The sequence below is a fragment of the Panthera pardus genome, unplaced genomic scaffold (genome assembly GCF_024362965.1).
Source record: "Panthera pardus isolate Hobbes unplaced genomic scaffold, ASM2436296v1 HiC_scaffold_11, whole genome shotgun sequence".
In the NCBI taxonomy this organism is placed as follows: Eukaryota; Metazoa; Chordata; class Mammalia; order Carnivora; family Felidae; genus Panthera; species Panthera pardus.
The window spans coordinates 80,658,161-80,678,601 of NW_026526666.1; the positions used below are offsets into that span (position 1 = coordinate 80,658,161).

A 20,441-nucleotide genomic window follows, 5' to 3' on the forward strand; every position below is an offset into this window, starting at 1 on the left:
CATATAGTAGTTATTCAATAAATATGTGTTCAATGGAGCACTCCATTTTAAAATAGTTTTTAATGTTTGTTTCTTTTTGAGAGAGAGAAAGAGAGAGAGAGAGAGAGAGAGAGAGAGGGAGGGGCAGAGAGTCTGAAGCAGGCTCTGTGCTGACAGCAGCGAGCCCGATGTGAGGTTAGAATCCACCATGATCTGAGCTGAAGTCAGACGCTCAACTGACTGAGCCACCCAGGTGCCCCAGAACATGTCCATTTTAAAGAAGAGACTGAGGAAAGATTTAAGTGTTGTATCCAGGCTTTGAATTCAGGCAAAATGGTTCTAGAGTTACTATTAACCACTCTGTTTTACTGTATCCATTGTTCCAGGAAACACCTTAGCTTCTATGTACTCCTCTACTCTTGAATGTGGGCTGGACCTTGTAACTCACTTCTAATGGATAAAATACGGCTAAAGTGATGGTATACCACTTCCATGACTAGGTCCATTGCAAAAAGTCTGTGACTTCCATCTTGCTAGTACTTTTTCTTGCTTATTTGCTGCCTTGTTGTCAGATGATCTATAGAAAGCCCCATGTGGTTAAGAACCAAAGAAAGGCTTCTAACCAGTAGCCAATCTTGCCAACAAATGCATAAATATTCACTTTGGAAGTGGATACTCCCCACTTGGGCCTTCTGATGCAGCAGTAGCCCTAGCAGATGTTTGAACTGCAGCCTGTGAGAGACCCTGAAGCAGAGGACCAGCTGAGCCACACCCAAGTTCCTGACTGACAGAAGCTGTGAGCCATTAAATATTGTTTTAAGTCACTATGTTTTGTAGTAATCTGTTACACAGCAATAGAAAACTACTACTACAGCCCTCTGTATCCCCACAGCTATGTTCTACGATTGCAGAAACATTTTAAGTGATACTTATCTATATTTTCCACCCTCCCATCACCCATCCTATAAGCTCTTTGTGTGCATGGAATGGGGCTAGTTTATCATTTTATTTGTGCTTCATAGCACGTTGACTGTTTCATACTTGGAGCTCAATAAATGATTGTCAACAATTATTGACAAGTCCCTCATTAGAAATAAATTGGAGTTGGGTTTATACATCAACCTATGAGTTGGTCAGATCTAAGGACCCACATAATGCTCTTGAATTTTCAAAGCTCGGAAGATCAGCCTAAACTGTGGGCATTCACCAGTCTCCCCTTCCCCCACAAGAGGCCCCACCTATGTGGTCAGCTGGCCCCCTAGATGGTGTCTCTCTCAACTTCTTTAGCATCATAATTCTCGAAGCTGATGTTTGGAACACTAAACCACATGAGAGGACAAAGTGACCTGCCCATCCACCTATTCTGATTAATACACTTTTAAACCTCCGAAGAAAAACCATTTTTCCTCCTTCCTTTACACCAAACAAAGATTTAGCCATAAAATTCCGGCTTAGAGTAATCACATCCTGAATCAATGGCTTCTGTTCTGGGCTTAAAAAAATAAAAGAGAGAGAGCCCTCTAACATGTTCATTTTAATTTTAAAAATGCTATTTTAAATGGTAGGGAGCCTTTTAATTCTCCACTCTGGGTTATAAAAAAATAATAGATAGGCAGAAATGTGTTATTAAAGCTATTTTTCTTGGCGTTCTGGTAATTTAATAAACTGCTGAAGCTAAGCCTTGAGACTTTATGATGCAGCAAGAAGACGACTTGTCTGTTGATTAATAGTTTCTGATCATCCCCCACCCAACCCCCCTGCCTCCTGGGGTGATTCCTGAAGGACAACGGGTGATTTCTAAGGAGTGGAGATTTGGAGAAATGTTGTGCAAAAATGTCTTGTTCAAGAAAGTTAAATCTCCAGGAACATCCACACACCATTCTTTAGAACTTGGGGTGCTAGGGAGCTGGTTGAGGTAGGTCCCAGAAGGTAATGTTTAGGGTAGTTATTTCCATATATAACAACTTCAGAGCATTTCACTCATGTCAAGATCACTGGGGAATGTCTGAGTGTACTCGGGTGCCCATGACGAAATACCACAGACTGGGTGGCTTAAAGACAGATAATTATGTCTCAGTTCTGGAAGCTGGGAAGCCTAAGGTCAAGGTGCCAGCAAGGTGGGTTTCATTCTGAGGCCTCTTCTTTTGGGTGGTAGGAAGCTGCTATCTTGCTATGGGCTCACATGACCTCTTTGTGTACATGTGGAGAAAGATAGCAAGCTCTCTGGTGCCACCTCTAATATGGGCACTATTCCCATCATGAGGGCCTCACCCACATGACCTCATCTAACCCTAATTGCCTCCCAAAGGCTTCATTTCCAAATAGCATCACATTGGGAGTTGGGTCTTCAACATATGAACTTGTGATGGGCACAACCATTCAGTCCATAAAAAGACTATTATTAAGTTATTATTACTAATAATTATTATTAATATTAACTATGTTATTAATAATAGTTATTAAATATTGTTATTAAGTCTTCATTACTTGGCTTCAAATGAACTCCCAATGATCCCAAACCTCTGCAGAGCACTTTTCTGTTTTGTCTACTGTCTTTCTGTTAGGCTCTGTTGAGAAGGGATACTAAAGGGAGCCCCAAAGCTGGAGGAGATAGAAGGGGCTTGTTCGTTCTTGTTTGGCTCCTATTCTGGTCAGCATCACCTTAGCAACTTTCCAATAGCAACAGTTGTACCCAGGTTGCCATTTTCTCAGCACTTGTCCAATCAGCCTCACTGTGCCTTCTTAGAACACCAACATCAGTAGGCTGATACCTCCTCCTAAGAGGTCTTTATTCCTACCCCTAGGGTCCCTTCCTCTGAATCCAGACTCCAACACGAAACAGTCCCTGGTTCCCAGGCCCAAATATCTGAGTTTCAAATCCTCAGTGCTCTTCCTCTGGGCTTCTAAGTTTTTGTGGGTTTTTTTGTTTTTTTAATTTGTTAAAACATTTATTCATTTTTGAGAGGCAGAGAGAGACGGAGCATGAGTGGGGGAGGAGCAGAGAAAGAGCGAGACACAGAATCTGAAGCAGGCTCCAGGCTCTGAGCTGTCAGCACAGAGCCCGACACGGGACTTGAACTCACTGACTGTGAGATCATGACCTGAGCTGAAGTCAGACGCTTAACCTACTGAGCCACCCAGGCAACCTTGGGCTTCTAAGTTTTAATAAATCCATCCTCTTCTCTTTGGATGGTATCTGCTCTCTGCAGTTGTTACTTCTGTGTTACCCTTGAATTCTTTTTCTTTTCTTTTTTCTTTTTTTACTTTTTTAGTTTTCCAATTCCTTTATTATTTATTTATTTTTTTGCATGTAATCCTTTAAAATGTAGATAGACTAGCATTTTCTAGGCCTGCTTCTCTCCTTGTAAAGGGAAGCAACTGGTAAATACATTTCATGTATGAGACTGACCTCACTAAGTCAAGTTTCTCCTCCTTTTGGGAACTGCTTGGTTGTATGATTGGGACAAGGAAACCTTCCTTGTTGGAAAGTTTTCTCTCTTTAGAGTCAGCTAACTCTGTGATGGCCGAGAATAGGATCGTCCAACTGTGTAACTCAGCACCTAGCCGAATGCCCAATGTACAAGGCAAGTAGTCAATAAACTCCTACTATGTGATGAATGAATAATTGGATGGATGGATGGATGGACCAGTGGATGGATGGATGAGTGGATGGAAGGATGTATGTATATATGTATGTATGAATAAATGAGTGGGCAGATGGATGGATGGATGGATGAAAAGATGACAGTCTGATTTCAAAAACATTTAGTAGTGGGGTGAAATAATCCTTTTTGAAGAAATGGTGTTACTTCCTTTTTGAGTATGTGAATTAGGATCAAGTTTGGCTATGTGGGAAAGAAACCTATATAACCATGGCTTTTAAAAAGAGTTCACTGTCCTCTCACAGAAGCAAAGTTTGGAGACAGACACTCCAGGGCTGGCCCAGGACCTCCACTATTATTACAGGCTCTCTTCTTCCATCTTCTTGCTCTACCTACCAACTTTATACTGTAGCTTTGACCTCTAGAAATCACACAAAACACTTTGCCTACGTCTCATTTGGCTAGAACTAAGTCACATATTCTGGATGGCCATGTGCCAATCTGAAAAATGAAGTTCTATTACTAAGGAAGAAGGGTGAGATGCATGGTAACTGGAAATCTTGTCATACAGAGGAACAAATAACACAAAACTGAGGATGCCTCCCCAAAGGAGAAAGGCTTGGAGAACCCGAAGTCCTGGAGGATGAGTTTCAAGGCTGAGAGTTGATCTCCTTGCTTCAGAGAATCCCTCCCTTCTGGGGCTGCTTCTCTCCCAAGTCTGCAGTTCACACCTCCCACTTCTTACGACAATGGCTTCACACTGGAAAATGACTTAGTTGTCTGAAAACTTAATAGTCATTAACCGTATGATGTAAGATCCAACAAAGGTCATTCACTCTGGGCTGTCTTAATATAAAAAGGGAAGTGAGAAGAAAGTAGGTAAGAACATTGAGTCCCTTACTATGTGACCTTAAATAAGATACTTAATCACTCTGAACCTTAGTTTCTGCATATGTAAGACACATACTACAGTTATTATGAACATTACATCAGATAATAAAGGTGATGTATACAAAAATTTGCCTGCTCCATTGTAAGTGCTCCATGATTAATAGCTGTTATTATTTTATTAAGTATTTCTGAAGCCCACAAAAACATGCTACTCCTCAACTTTGTTGCTTAAACCCCACACGGACTATCATTAGTTTTGAGATTTGCAAAGAAATGTTCTGAGATAGGGGATTGGGGGTTAGAACTTGAGAACATATCAGATGAGAATCAGATGCACGAACCAGAAGTGCTAAAAGAGTGATCACTAACAGAGTGATCTAACACTCTGAACTGGGGTGGGCATCCTGCTATGTGCTCTCATATATCTCCATAATAACTTCATTACTTTTTGCAGTAACTGTGATCCAATGTCTAAGCTTATAACACAGGGGGGCAGGCACTGTGTCCGGCTCACCGCACATCCCTAAGAGTCTCAGTGAGTATGTGCTAGATGAATGGGATGGAGAGCCGGTTGGAAGGGACACAGAGAAGAGCTGGGAGTTTTCAACCCTCTTCAGACCTCACTGTCCAAATCAGGGCAAGCACTCAGTCTCCCTTTCCCCCATTCCCAACCATTTCTAGAATTCCCTGAGAGGTGAGCAGAGTCAGGGAGTGCAACGCACTGGAAAGGCATTGGGCATTGGCTGCAGCCCTCCCTTAACTGTCTCCTCCTGATAAATTTCTTAGGGAAAAAATATTCCTGGGGACTTCTGGAAATCCGACTCTCAGACATCCTGGAATGAAGGCTTGGACAGCGGGTCTGTGTCAGAATGCAGCTCAATACAATTCAACAAGCATTTTTGACACCCAGCATGTGCCAGGCACTCTGTTAAATGGTATTCTATATACAGTTTCTCTTCTTAATAAATGCTTACTTTTATGCACATAGTTTAAAAGCTAACTGGTGCTAAAAAGTCATGAACGAGGCAAGGACTCCTGTACCTCCATCCCTCCCAAACCCATTCTACTTCTCATAGGCGACTCCTTCAACTCTTTTGGCTCTTTATTTTGGGATTTACCTCCACATTTCTTGATAATTATGTGTATTCTACTCTCTGGAATCATCTATTTTAGACATTACCTACTGACTTCCTCTTATGGTAAGTGAGGATTTTCGCTTTATTCACACCTCTCTTCTCACCTCCACCCTTTCACTACAGTCATAAACAATTTTTGATGCAGTCTATATTTGAGCTTTTTATTATTATGACCACGTAAATATTGTCCACTGCCAAGTTAACAATTGTTTCATTTTCCACTTGAATTTACAGCTATGTCTTCCCACCCCCACCAACCGCTATAAAACAACTCTCAGCACAATTTTCTACACGGTCAACTCTGTCAGGATAATCTGGCATTTTCTTTTTCTCCAGCCCCTCGGGCCCACTGTAGACATACCTCCTTGGGTCTCCAGCTTCCTGCTGGACGGGTGGTAGTGGCTTCCCAGGCTCTGCCACATGGTTTTGAGCTGAGACCTTCCTCTTTTATCACCACAGATGCCTCCTTAGCCTCCCTCCTGCTCACCTTCCATTGGATACTTGCTTCCCACATTCTGTGTCTTTTTCGGCTTATCTACTTGTCTTAGTGGAGACCATCCTCCCTTAATTTGTTGACAAAGGAGCAAAGAGGTAACATTTTTGAGATTTGCATGTCTGAAAACACCTCCATTCTACCTTTACAGATAAAAATTGAGTTTTAAAATTCTAGGTCAAAGATCATTTCTCATCTAAGTAATGGCAGCTTTGTCCTGGGATCTTCTAAGTTCACCATATTACTGTTGAGAAATCTGATCCCGTTCTGATTCTTGCACATTTGTATGTGAGCGGGCTTTTCTGAAATGAGACTCCTACCTTTATCCCTGATATTCTAAAATTTTACAGTGATATGCTTGGGGGGGGGGTTAGATCTTTTTAATTCATTTTGCTGAACACTGGTCTGGGCCATTATATCCGGGAAATTTTCTTGTGCTTTTCTGCTAATACTACCTTCCCCTTTATCTTCACTATTCTGCCTAGAACTCTTGTTAGCCAGATATCTGGTGTCCTGGATTGATCCTCTCATTTTCTCATGTTTTATCTCCTATAATCCATCCCTGTGCCTTTTTTTAGTTCTCTTTTCCATGAGATCTCTCTGATGTTAGCTTCCAACTTTCTTTGCTAAAAAATATCAACTATCACTGCTTTAATTTCAAAAGCATTTTCTTGTTCTGATTTTTAAAAATAAGTATACAGCATATTGTCTTATTTTCTAAATGTACTATCTTATCTCCCCAAGAATATTATGGTCTGTCTCTTTTTTGGTTCCTTTTTACCTTTGTTTTGATCCATTTCTTTCTTGTTGGGGATTGCCTATTCCTATTAAGACTCAGGTCTTTTGGAAGCCTAGGTGGCTCAGTCGGTTAAGCGTCTGACTCCTGATTTTGGCTCAGGTCATGATCTCACAGTTATGAGATCAAACCCTGCATCAGGCTCTGTGATGGGCACAGAGCCTGCTTAAGATTCTCTCTCTCCCCCTTTCTCTCTGTCCCTCCCCCACTTGTGCATGCTCTCTCATTAATTAATTAAAACACTCAGGTCGTTAAAAGTTGATTTGCAGCTTTTGTGATGGACATAATCATAGGATAATTTTTATTGGTGCCTTCAAGTGTTTTTGGGTCAGTTCAGCTTCTCCAGAGGATCTCCCAAACCCCTGCCTCTTGGTTAAAATCTAGGTGCTGGCATTAGGTGGGTATGTGTATTTTGCTTAATCCCCATTTTAAATCTGGACTCTCAATTCCACAATCCTTATGCATGGCGTCCAAGTTTCCCCAGAGAAAATGCCTCCTGTCTGCTATACAACTGTCCATGGCCCCTCGCTTTGTGTGGTCAGGATAGAACCTACCTTCTGCATCACATCCTCACTTTCAACCCTCCCCAGCCCACCTTTCACGGTGTCCAGTACCGGACTCCTACTGAGACCTTCAGGGCTCTGCAGAAGAAAATCGTTTGCTTCTTGTTGATCGGTGTCTTTCAGTGGGCATCTCAAGATGATCTTCCCCTGTTCCACTGAGGTATTTACTATTCCTCTATCCCATTTCTGCTTCCGTATATAGTGGATGGGATTGCTGGCTTCTCTTAGTTTCACTGAGAATGGAGTTCATATGGGTTTTCTTGTTCTTGCTATTTGGGGGGCAATTTCAAGACGGACAGAAACATCTTCACTCCACCATTGTAAAATCACATGTCTGCATTTAAGTAGACATAAATCTATATTAAGTCTACATTCTCTTTTAATCCCCACAACTATTCACATAGCCATTCATAGAGCTGAGGTTTAGAGAAGTTAAATTCTCCGCCCAAGGTCAATGTCGGAAAGTGGCTTAGAACCCAGGTCTCGCCAAAGGCAAATCAATGCTTTTTCTCTTACTGTCTTCTATCTCCAAACACCCTGAGATCAAGAGAGGGTGGTAAATGATGGTCCAACTTGTGGTTAATACCTGGAGATACAATGCCAAGAAGCCCTTCAGAAAAGGGGTCCTGAGTTTGTCAGAACTCCTTGGCAACTAGTATCTTTCAGAGTCCATGGCAAATCTAGACTGTTAGCCAAAGGAAAAAATATATATACTAAAAATAGTGTCCAGCCTTGGGGAAAGGGGCTAATGAACTCAGAAGGAATCCTAGACTCAGGCCACAGAAAAGGGAGAGGGCCTAAGTCCTAAGAGAACTTAGAAGATAAATTGATTTCCAGGTTCCCAACAGGAAAGGCCAGTGAGGCTAATGGTGTCACCCTGTAAGGTCAAGAGTCATGCTCTTGTAAGCACAGGGCTAAGGCTGCCCCAAGACATCGGTGACTTCCAGACCCTGACCTGTCATCGCTGTCAGGATTGGGCTCAGCCAGGGTGGGGTTGATCTTTCAGGTAACTAATAAGATTGGTAATAGAGTAACTTATAACTGATACTGTTGGCCTGTCTCATACGTGCATAGCTCATTTTTTTTTTTTTGACCCAAGAGTAGGTCCCTAAATTAACTCTCTTTAATGTCATCTTGTTAGAATTTTCTAAAGGATGATCCAGGGGTTTCATTTCACAGACCATCCCTGATCAGGGAGGGCCCCCTGAACCACCATGGGGAAAATGATGGTGTGGCTTTTGTCAGGCTGAGGGGAACCGCTGCTTAGCGATGCCACCTGCCATGGGTGTGGGGGAGTTTAGTATGTGTGCTATTGCCAGTTGAGACCATCATCTCTTCCCAGAACTGTGTCCTCCACATGTGTGGTCAGGATGCTCTCAACACCCTTATTCAAGTCACTGATAAAAGCTAATCGAGATAGATCAAAGGGCAGTGCCATCAGGTTCAGTTTTGTCATTGGCCTGGGGCTTGGCATTGATAGACAATCTCTGGATATAGTCCGTCACATTTAGGATTATTCTTGGAATTGATTTCCAGATCAAATTTCCCCATCTTGTGTCCAAGAGAGACTTTTTCTGTAAAACAGCCACCTGAGCAGGGTGTCCTTCTTTTATGTCCACTCCTGAGATACATCAGTTGGGATGTTGAGAAGTGAGTGGGTCACCGAAGAGAAGAGTAAGCCCTTCAGTTTATGATCCCTGGGCTCCTGTATTTAGACAGCAGCCCTTTGAGAACTCCGGCCTGTGGTTTCTTGTCATGTTCTGGGTAAATGCTGTGTCTCGTGCGTGGGAGAAATGAGCAGTGGAGAGGACACAGAACATCACAAAAATAAATAGGCACACTCCATTTCAAGCAGCTCTCACTTTTATCATAAAATACAAACGTTCTAAAATTAAGTGTCTTATTTCTATTTTACCAACAACAACAAAAACAAAAATCACTCATGTCAGCTAAATACAGGTGCATAGATGGTTGAGCAGGTGAGTGTGAATATGAGGGAGGTGCATGTGTGGCGGGTGGTGTGTGTGAGGGGGGCTATGTGTGTGAGAGAGCTGGTCAACAGATGAGTCTGGTCTTGCTGTTTTCTATGACCTGGTCGGAGCCTTGGCTTCTCCAACTTCATGCCACGCTGCTATTACAGAATCCAGAATTCCAGAGCCCTTAGCCCTGATCCAACGGCTAAAGTAGGAGGGGGGAGAAGAGAAGACCATCTAAAAATTTATGCCATTCCCACTGGAGGAAAAATAGGGGCTATTCATCAGGGGCCCACCAGCCGTCGAGCCAAACCTGGAAGAGAGAGAATACAGTGTCATGATGAAACTCCTGATGTTAGCAGAGATATTAGAAAAAGTAATACATTAATTTTGTGGCTGTCAAGGACTGGGTAGATCATGACAGGCTTGAAGGCTAAACGCGTTAGCATAAAAAAAAAAAAGCTTTGGCTCTGGGAAAATAAAATATTAAAATGATCCAATTGGGGGGCAATAAAGAGCTTCTTCTGCCCCTTCCTTAAGGCAAGGAGCTCCTGGCAGCCTGTAAGGGACTGCCTCTCTGGGGCCAGTGCTCCCCCAATCTCTAGGACCACACAGCAGGGAGCCTCTCCGGATCTGAGCACCCTACCTGTGGGCCTAAAGCCATTCTACCTGCCTTAGAGGACCCAGGTGTGTCCTTCAGGAATGCCACCACACCGCAGAACTCAGGGCCACGTCCCAGTGGGAGACCACGGAGTCTAGACCATCCCAGGGCTCCCTGACCCCTTATCAACACCAAACGAAATCAGGCTTTCCATTTCAACACCAGAGCGAGGAATAAGCGCTGAGACGTCACTGAGTGCCTGGGACTTCGCTTAGACCAGCAGGGAAGGAAAAGCCGAGAGCATTTGAGCCTCACCTTCCAAGCGCAGAAATATGCACACTTCCGCTTTTTCTCCCCGGCACCACACTCCCATTCATACTTCAAAAGAGAGTTCAGAAGCCATCTCCTCCGTGACCCCTTCCCTGACCTCTCCAGATGGAATCATTTACTCACACTTCTGGGATCCTATAGCAATTTTTTCACCCATCTGCTAGGATACTTGGAATGAATGGGAACGGAGATCAGTACAAATCGCAGCGGAACAAATGGCTAGATTTAGTCTAATCCAGGGATTCTCGGTCCCTTTTCAGCTGGGCAGATGCATATTACAGAAGACGTTCACGTTCACCACACCCTCCCATGAATTAATGAAACGAGAAGAGGGAGGGGGTGGGGGAGGGAAGAAGGAATGGGAACAAGCCACCACATTAATTTGTAATGCCTCAGCTGGTATCCAGATCTCTCGCTCACAGTGTCATGGGCAAGCAAGGCTTTGGGTTAGTTAGATTCCCCTTTCGTTAAATAAATTCCAGGAGAGCAGGGACCTTATCTGGACTATTTGCCACTTTATGCCCAGGGCCCAGCCCACGACCTGGCACAAGGGAGATGCCTCATAAACAATTATGCTGGCTCTAACCCCCCCTCACCCCACCCTTTTTTCTCTCTTCCAAAAATCACATTGGAAAAGAAATGATGGAAAGTGATATTATAGGGATACACTGGATTCCACTCTGATTTACAAAAAAGACCATACATAGCCCGTACTTCAGCATTTCATAATTACTGGTAACAAATTACTCAGGACACACCTCATATCGGATTGCCACGCCCCATGAATCTAGGCCATTCAGGTTGGGAACTTTCAGTGGGTTCAACTGTCAAGGGCATGGTTTGGACAGGACGTTCATTAGAGAGCCAGGAGGAGAGGTAATCCCCATGGACTAGAGTGATCCAGGAGTGATTCCTGGAGGAAGAGGAGGAGCTTGAACTGCCTTGCACATGGCCAATTGTCCTGGTTTGCCTGCAACAGTCTCTACACTGGCATTTCCAGTGTGATTATTCTTTGTGCTCCTTTTAACTCTCAAACTTATTGTTGTTTGGAAGATAAACCATGTGGTTATCCTACCCCGATGAATGCATGCAAACTGATGTGGCAAAGGGAGGGGACCGCTCAGGTCCTCCTTCCCTGACAGCCACCTGCTCCTTCCTCTCCCTCTCCATATGGTTTAGTCTCTTGGTTCGCTTCTTTGCTCCTGACCCTACTTGTCTCCCGGACTACCCGGACTACACTCTCCCTCAGGGCCCCTGCATGCTTCCTGCCCAGCGCCGCCTCTCCTAGACCTGTTCCGCCCAGATGACTGGGAACCCCAGACACCACGGCCCTGCCTGGCGCTCCCTGCATCCTAGCCCACGTGCTCACATTGCTCTGTGATCCCTCCCTCTCCCCTCCAGGAAACACCTCCTCCCTGGCCTCCTATACTCCACCCTCACCTATTCCTTCGCCCACCTCACTAACGCTCCCTCTTAGAGCCTCTGCTGCGTCCTCCACAACTCCCCAACCTCCCTACCTGTAGGAGGCCCAGCGCTCAGCCCTTGGGCTTCATCTCCTCTCGATGCACACATACTCCCTGGGCGATCTCATCCCACCCCGTGCCTTTAAATATCATCTATATGCTAATGACTCCCGAATTTATATTGCCAACCCCAGCCTCTCCCTTGAGCCCCAGACTCACACATCCACCTGCCTGTCAACAGCCCCACTCATATGTGTAACGGGCCTCTCAAATTTTGCATATCCAAAACCAAACTGCATCGACAGACCCGTCTTTAAGAGTCATTTTGACCTTAGTATTTTGGCATTTCCACTTGTTCAATTCAAAAACTGAAGAATCATGCTTGGCTTCTCTCTCTCCCTCCTTCCACATCCTGCATCATCAAATCCTGTCAATTCAACCAAGAAAATAAATACTCCAGATCTTTTCACTTATCTCCTTCCCACGGTCTCTGCCCTAGTCCACACCGCCAGCACCTCTTACTCCGACAGCTGTCAGGGCTCCTATCCTGCTCCCCTGCACCAGCTCTTGGCCCGTGGTCCAGGCTTCATACATTGGCCAACGTCCTCTTCTTTAGACGGAGAATTAGAATACGTCCTCCAAAGGTTAAAAGCGTTAATGGCTTCCCACTGCTCTTAAAACTCCTCACCATGCCCACCAGGCCCTATCTAGTTTGGCCCTGCATCCTCTCCGATTCCAATCCCACCCACTCCCTCTCCTACGTGCTATGCTCCAGGAACACTTCCTACCTCAGGGCCACTGCGCTTTGTATTTCTGCCCAGAGAGCTCATCACCTATATATAATCCCTCATTTCATTTAGATCTCTGCTCAGGAGACATCCCTTCATTCTCTCTCTCCTAACCTCTGGCCCCTGACACGTGAGCTGCTTGTTTATTTCGGAATTGTCTATTTCTTCCACTGGAATGAGAGAAGGAAAACCTTTGCCTTGTTCCCTCCAGGAATCACTGCCTAGGACAGTGCCAGGCACACACGAGGTCCTCAATAAACACCTTTTGAATGACCAAATCACCCCTCTCGGGAGACCAGGGCCTGCCCCCACCTTGCCTCACTTTTCCCATCTCCCTTTCCTGAGCATGAATGTTAGTTGAAGATTTGGTGGGTGGGAATGAGCGGCCGCGTGCTGTCATCTTAAAACAACAAACATAACTTTATGGCTGACCAGCAGGTAAAATGTGTGTGGAATTTTCGGCTAAAATGTTGAGTTTGTGTTGGCTGCTTGCGGTTAAATCCTTCTCATCTGCCGTTTGGGGCACTTCGGAGGAGAAGCGTGAGGAGCCCTGATAAGCAATGGAAGCCCCTTCAGCAGGCCTGTTACAAAGTCAACAGGATGTTGGAGAGATTAGCCTGCGAAGGAGCTCAGGGTGCAGGAAGTGGGGGGAGAAAGCTGTAAGAAGATCGCCTGGCCGTGTCCTGTTGTAAACCGAGCAAACAGGTAAAGGCGGGCGTGTTATGCTTCACAACCTGCCACCTGCTATAGACAGTGCATCGTCATCCACTACAGCTCTGCAGCTACGTTTCTGCAGCCAGACTGTGGGGCCCAGCCCCCCGACGGGCCTAGAGAAGGGGCCCGGCAGGCCCCAGACCGGCCTCACCTCCACACCGGACCGGTCTGCGACCCACATAGCCTCCTGACAGGCCCAGGGCCCCTCCCTCCCCTCAACCATGGAACGTAAGTACCAAGAACACACCAGCAAGGCCCGGAGCACTCGCCTCCCCTCCCTGGCAGCTTTCTGGGTACCAGGTGGACTCCCAGTGCGAGTTGAGGACTCACCCGTATGCCTGGGAGACGAGGTACTGCGGCCCATCTCCTGCCATGGGGGAAGGGTCTCGGGGATTGGCGGAGAGCTTTGGAGGTGTCCTCTGAGGGTACGGATAGCTGGGCTGCACAAAGGGGATGTAGCCCAGCAGGGGGGTATAGGAAGAGCGGAAAATCTGCTGTCCCATCTGCTGTGGATTGTACGGTGTCACCTGCAGGTCAGAGATGAGAGAGGGGCTGGGTCCCGCAGAGCCCACTGCTTCCAAACCTCACGGTTCCCAGCTCTAACCCCAACCCTAATCCCAGGCGCCACCCCCCCTCCCCCCAGCCCCTTGCTCCTCACTCATTGTGGAAGGCAATGTGTTGAAACGGCAAAAGCACAGGGCTCAGCTGCTGTGTCTGACTGGCAAGGTACTTAATTTATCTGAGCCTCAGTTTCCTCGTCTGTAGAATGGGCAAACGCTCCCCTCCCCCAACGGACTCCCCTGAGTCCGCTGATATAAGTAAAGAGACTGGCACGTAATAAATAGTACATAAATTTTATTCCCATTCTCTGCCCCACCTCCCTACCTGTTCCTCTGTCAATAACCATCCCCAAAGTCCTTGTCTCTTACTTTTACTGTCAAAAAAAGCTGTTGAGATTTATATGTCCCTGGCCTCTACCTCAGGATCTCAACAGATTCCCAATGCAAGACAGCCCTGCCCCGTGGAAATGCCCGTGACAGGTGATGGAGATGTCCCGTGTCTGCACTGCCCAGTATGGTAGCCGCCGGCCCCATGTGGCTATTGACTGACTACTTGAAATGTGACTGCTGTGAATGAGGAACTGAATTTTAAACTTTACTTAATTTTAATTGACTTAAGTTTAAATAGCCACATGTGGCTAGCGGTTACAGTACTGCACAGTGTGAGTCTGGGAGAAAGGGCACAAAAAGGCAGTGGGATTCAGCTCACACTCTGGAGAAAATTAGGAACTCTGTGGGGTTTCAGACACTACCTGGATCTGACTCCCACCAACGGACACGCCAGGGACCCTATCTGTCTTATCTACTGATATCTTCTCAGCCTTAAGACAGTGCCTGGCACACAGTAACTGCTCAATAAACATATAGTAAATGAACGAGTGCAAGAGAGAAAGAGAGAGGAAGAGGAGGGAGGAGAAAAGAGGCCACTAAGTGTCTGCTTGAACACCTAAAGTGATGGAGAGCTCATTACATGTTAAGTACTACATTCTACTACTGACAGCTCCAAACGTCAGAAAACTCTCTCTTGGACAGCCATCCTCCTGTGTGCCGAAGGGAAAATTGGGGAAACTTCTGGGCTTCCTCTTTGAAAGCAAGAGTCTGGGGTCCAAGCTGCTCAGGGATTCAGCACACAGACAGCCCTCTCTCCAACACTGCACATCCTTATCTAATTAAAAAAAAAACAAAAAAACTCACAAAGGCTAGGGTTTATTGAGTGCTTAGGGCATGCCCAGCCCTTCATACAGATTCTCTCACTCAAACTCCAAACAGCCCTGGGAGGCAGGACCATTACTATTCCCACTGTAGGAATGAAGAAATGGGGTTCAGAGAAGTTAAGACCTTGCGTAGTAAAGTGCTTCAAGGTGTCAGAGTTGTAGTGGGAAGCCCCAAGGCACGCCGCTGTACCGCACCTCCACGCATGCTCCCTCTGGAGGCTGGAGGTATGCTCCTCCGTCCTGGCCCTCCCCATGTCTCCCCCAGAGGATACATAGGACTGGGTGATGCTGGACATGGGCACCAAAACCCCAAGATGACAAGCTGAAAGTCAGAAAGGGCCAAGGGCTCAAAGAGAGAACCCAGGAAGACACCTCCCAGGACAGACACCTGCAAGAAAATGGCAGAAAATCCCCCTGGTTTTCTTGGGGGTGGGGGTGGTGGGTGGAGTCCCGGACCTGGGAGGGAACTGACGTGAGAGAGGAGACAGGGGTCCTACAGCTGATACAAGCTTTTTTTTTTTTTTTTAATTTTTTTAATGTTTATTTATTTTTGAGACAGAGAGAGACAGAGCATGAACGGGGGAGGGTCAGAGAGAGGGAGACACAGAATCTGAAACAGGCTCCAGGCTCTGAGCTGTCAGCACAGAGCCCGATGTGGGGCTTGAACTCACGGACCGCGAGATCATGACCTGAGCCAGAGTCGGACGCTTAACCGACTGAGCCACCCAGGCGCCCCACAAGCTTTCTTTAGAAAGGTACCCTAACTACATGTAACAGCTAAACACCATACAACGGCCACGTATGCTGCCCTGGAACTATCTCCAGGATACACTCTGCTGACAAGACTAATGTTAGAACAGCGTGCCCAGAAAACAGCATCTGTACAAAATGTTTGTATAAATAGATACCACTGGAAAGATGCTTGAGGAACCAGCAACAGTGACTCTGACATTTTTAAAAATTTTGTACCATGTTCTTATATTACTTTTTCAGATGCACACACGCCCAGAAGGTCGCCTCAGTGCGAACTCTTTGGAGCTAGGTGGGAGGTAGGTGGTTGGTATCACTGTTTGTGGGGTGCGGGTGACTGACTGAGATTCTGTGAGCCGGACTGTCTCCTCTCTGTTCTTCTTCAGGATGCAGATTCCCTACTGCTAGAGAAACAGTTCTGGCCCAGCTAATAAAGTAGGCTCTACCTATGGGCCCTTCTCTACCCTCTGGAACATTCCAACATACTTCAGGTCAGGGGGGCAGTTTGCAGAGAAAGGGTGGGGCTCCCTGGGGGGAGAAAAGAGAGCCAAGGAGTGTAAGTCTGAGTGCGTGTGTGTCGGGGGGTGGGGGGTCTGTCCACCTGTGTGTGAGGGGCCAAGACCAGCCTGGGGATGAAGAGCAGTATTAGCTTCTCTCCTCACACCCCCGTTTCTGCCCCAAGACTCTCAGTCTCTCTGAACACACCTGTGTGTGCAGCCTGGGGGCGTGCATATGACTATATCTTCATGTGTGACTCTGTGTGTTTGCATTTGTCTCTGCTGCTTTATTTTGATACTGTGTTTTTGTGTATCTGTGTCCAAGAGGCAGTAAACCATGGTCATTGGCAGCATGGACTCTGAAGCTGAGCTGCCCAAGGTCAAACTCCCAATTTTGCCGTCGTGTGATTTTTAAGCAGATATCCACTACCCACGGAAGCAGGGGTGCCAGATTTAGCAAACAAACAAAAAAAGATATCCAGTTAAATCTGAATTGCAGATGAACAGCACGTAATTTTTTAATATCGGTGTGGCCCATGCAATATTTGGAGCTAACTTATACTAAAACTCTACCCACTGTCTATCTGAAATTTAAGTTTAACTGGGTGTCTCGTATTTTAACTGACAAACTGACATGGAAGGGTGTAAGTCCCCAGCCCCACTGATGCTGGGCAAACCCATGTGATTTTCCTTGGCCAGTGGAAAGCGGGTAGGCGCACATCGCCACGTGCTGGCTCTACGCCGAGGCGCTCGGAAGCATCACGTGTTTCCGCTCACCCCTCTGGCACTCCGGTCATCCACGTGGCAGGAGCCAAAGCTACTATGTCTTGGTCCCCAAAGGAGGTCACATGAAACAGGCTTGAACCCAACCCCAGCCCAGCTCAACCAACTCAGAGGCCTATGAGTGAAAAATAAGTATTTATTGTTGAAAGCCTCTGAGGTATTGAGGCCATCTGTTGCCACAGGAAAAGCTAACTGGTATGTTAACTTTGTGACCTTGCGCAAGTTATTTAATCTCTCTGTGCCTCAGTGTCCTCATCTTTAATCTATTTCATAGGGCAGTTGTGAAGTTCGTGCAGGTAAAGCCCTTATCTTTTTCTCTCTCTCTCTTTTAAAGTTTATTTATTTTTGGGGCGCCTGGGTGGCTCAGTCGGTTAAGCGGCCGACTTCGGCTCAGGTCATGATCTCGCGGTCTGTGAGTTTGAGCCCCTGTGCTGACAGCTCAGACCCTGGAGACTGTTTCAGATTCTATGTCTCTCTCTCTCTCTGACCCTCCCCCGTTCATGCTCTGTCTCTCTCTGTCTCAAAAATAAATAAACGTTAAAAAAAATTTAAAAAAAAATAAAGTTTATTTATTTTTGAGAGAGAGCTAGCATGCTTGTGTGAGCCGCTGGGGGTGGGGGTAGAGAGAGAAGGGCACAGGGGATCCAAAGTGGGCTCCATGCTGACAGTAGAGCCCGATGTGGGGCTAGAACTCATGAATTGTGAGATCATGACCTGAGCCGCAGTCGGATGCCCAACCGACTGAACCACCCAGGCGCCCTGCCCTTAGTTTATGCAGGTTAAGCCTGTAGAGAACGGCTGGCACATAGTGAGGGCTCTGCAGGTGCCAGCTCTTATCACCTAGGGACACTGGTTTGTCTCCACATGCACACTGGCCTCTGTGCCTGTTCTCTGGGGCTAAGGGCGGGCCAGGAAATATATGGCCAGTGCCCAGCTGGATAAAGACGAGGCAGCAGATGTCCTTCTGACTTGAAGGCCTTTGTGGAGCTGGGACAGAGGTGGGCAGGTTGTCTACTCACCTGTCGGGAGTAACAGCCCAGCTGGGGGTGCAGGGCCTGCTGATAGGGCATCCTGGCTGCACGCTGTGGATACAGGCCCTGCAGAGAGAAGGGGGAGGCTCAGCAGTGTGGGGAAAAGGGCTCCCAGCCAGCCAGAGAGCGGTAGCCGCTCAGCCCAAAGACCAGCTCACATGCCTGGATCGCCAGCCTGCTCAAGTCCATCCCACCACACTGCCGGCCAGACCCACCCGCCAGTTAGTCCTGTCCAGCCATCAGGCCAAACAAGCACGACTCACCCCACACAGGAAGCCCCTTCTTGGGCAGGATTCATAGCCCTTGGGGTGAGTATTTAAGGTAAGACCTTGAGGAACCTGATTGCCTCTTGAATCCCAGATCTGCCCCTTGGTGGCTGTGTGACTTTGGGAAAATCACTTCACTTCTCTGAGCCTCTTTTCCCTTGTCTACAAAACTATATGTGTTTGAACCCGGAAAGCCTGTGAAAGTAGCTACATTATTCTTTTTGCTATTTCACCCTTTGTCCTTTCCCCAAACCCCATTCCTGCCCCAAGACTGGAGGTATCGATGTACATCTGTGTGTATGTGTGTGTCAGTTTGCATCTGTGTTTATTTAAACACATCAACACGTGTGCTTCCATTTGTGTCTGCAGCTGCGTGTTTCAGGTGCATTAGTTTGGGTCCCTGCTGCTGTGTGTCTATGTGCCACATGTACACCTGAGTCTGTACCTTATGATGAGGATTGGCCCGAAGATCAATGAGCTAGTGCATCGAAAGGGCTTAGAACAGTGCCCAGCACATAGAGAGGATTCTGCAAATGTTAGGAATTTTTAGCATTTCTCACTGCTCCCCACCCCTTGGAGAAGGTGTCTGGCAGTTCAGCCAAATGCAAAGTGGAATCTTTATTCCAAACTCTGTCTGGGGTAGCCTCAGGCATCCATGTATACACACACACGCGCGCGCACACACACACACACACACACACACACACACACACACAGACACCCTGCTTCTGTGGGTGGCGTCAGATCATGGCCCCTCTAATCTCAGACTGCCTCTACCTGCCAATTCAGAGTCATCTCCTCAGATGCTGCTCAAAGCACCCCTCAGGCCAGTATGTCTTTCCTGAAGATTCCAAACCCTGAGATGTTGCCTTCATTCTGGGCTCAGCTTGTGGCAACTGTCAAAGTGTTGGTGGCTGACACTGTACCCTTGATGACTTCCTCAGAGCCCATGAGCTCCTCATCAAAGGCTCCAGAATTCCTGACATGGGGCCTTATCTTCCAGGTCCCCAAGTTTACACATCCTCTAAGAACCTCTCCTTGGTCTCTGCTCCCAACCAACTGACACAGACCATGGTCAGGCCCCTCCCGCCTCCACCAGCCCCTTCACCTGCATCCCAGACCCTGCGGCCAGGGCAACCCCTTCACCACCATGACCACAGCCTAGTCTCTGTGACCCCGGCCGTGGCCTGACCCTGGACAGAGAAGTCGGACTGATGGGGCTGTTCCAGCCGGCAGCCAGCTCCGAGGCCACGTTCTGTGTGTCCGTCTCCCTCCCCATCAGCCTCGGCTCTGTTATACACAGCAGACTCCCCCAGGCCACCATCCCCTCCATATCGGCCTGGGCCGGGCTACCCCTCGGGCCTGTGCAAGACAAACAGCCACCTTCCTGCTCCATCCTGGATGGATTTTCAAGAAGCTGGGCCACATGCATCAGCATGAGCAACACACTATCTGACTTTAAGGATGTTGCTAGTTGTTCAACTTGCAATTCTGGAAAATCGAAAGCAAGGTAAATAAACACTCATTCTTCTTTGCTTGAGGTCATGGCCTCTTTCCACTCTCCCTCCTTAACTGGGAGCAGCATTCCTTTAGGCCAAGCAGCCCAGGGCACTCTGGAGTTCCTTGGTGCTGTGGACTTAGTCTTTCATGGCTCTGCATCGCTCCGCATCGCTCCACAGTAGGGTTCTGAGCAAATTGGCTTTGGGACCTCATCTTTATTCCTAACGCCAAGCAGGAAAAGAGACTAGGATAGACCGTTCCCTGTGTCTCCTCCAGGTCTTTGGAGTTCCCTGACCCTGTTTCCTAGGAAGACCAGGGCTGAATAATAATAAAAACCAACATCTGTATCACACTTTAGATTTTTCAAAGCTCTTTCTCACCCATGAACTCAATTAACCTTACAAGCGAGTCAAGCGTATGCTGCTGTTGTGGCTGCTGCTTATTATCATGAGCCCATTTCACAAGTGAGGAAACCAGGGCTCAGAGCGTTTAGCTAACTTTAACTTGCCCA

The 20,441-nt window shown here is 46.9% G+C and overlaps 1 protein-coding gene across 2 annotated transcripts in view; it reads right to left on the reverse strand.

The window, feature by feature from the left end:
- Nucleotides 1-9,305: 9,305 nt before the first annotated feature.
- Nucleotides 9,306-20,441, reverse strand: part of CUNH1orf94 (chromosome unknown C1orf94 homolog) — a 36,405-nt gene continuing 25,269 nt past the window's right edge. Inside the window, exons 5-7 of one of the 2 annotated variants that reach the window (XM_019429945.2) lie at nt 18,153-18,230; nt 13,660-13,856; nt 9,306-9,746 (exon numbers count right to left, since the gene is read on the reverse strand). In XM_019429945.2, the coding sequence (XP_019285490.2) occupies nt 9,671-9,746; nt 13,660-13,856; nt 18,153-18,230 (351 nt within the window). In that variant the 3' untranslated portion in view covers nt 9,306-9,670. The remainder of the gene's footprint in view (nt 9,747-13,659; nt 13,857-18,152; nt 18,231-20,441) is intronic. The other variant, XM_019429946.2, reaches the window with a different exon arrangement.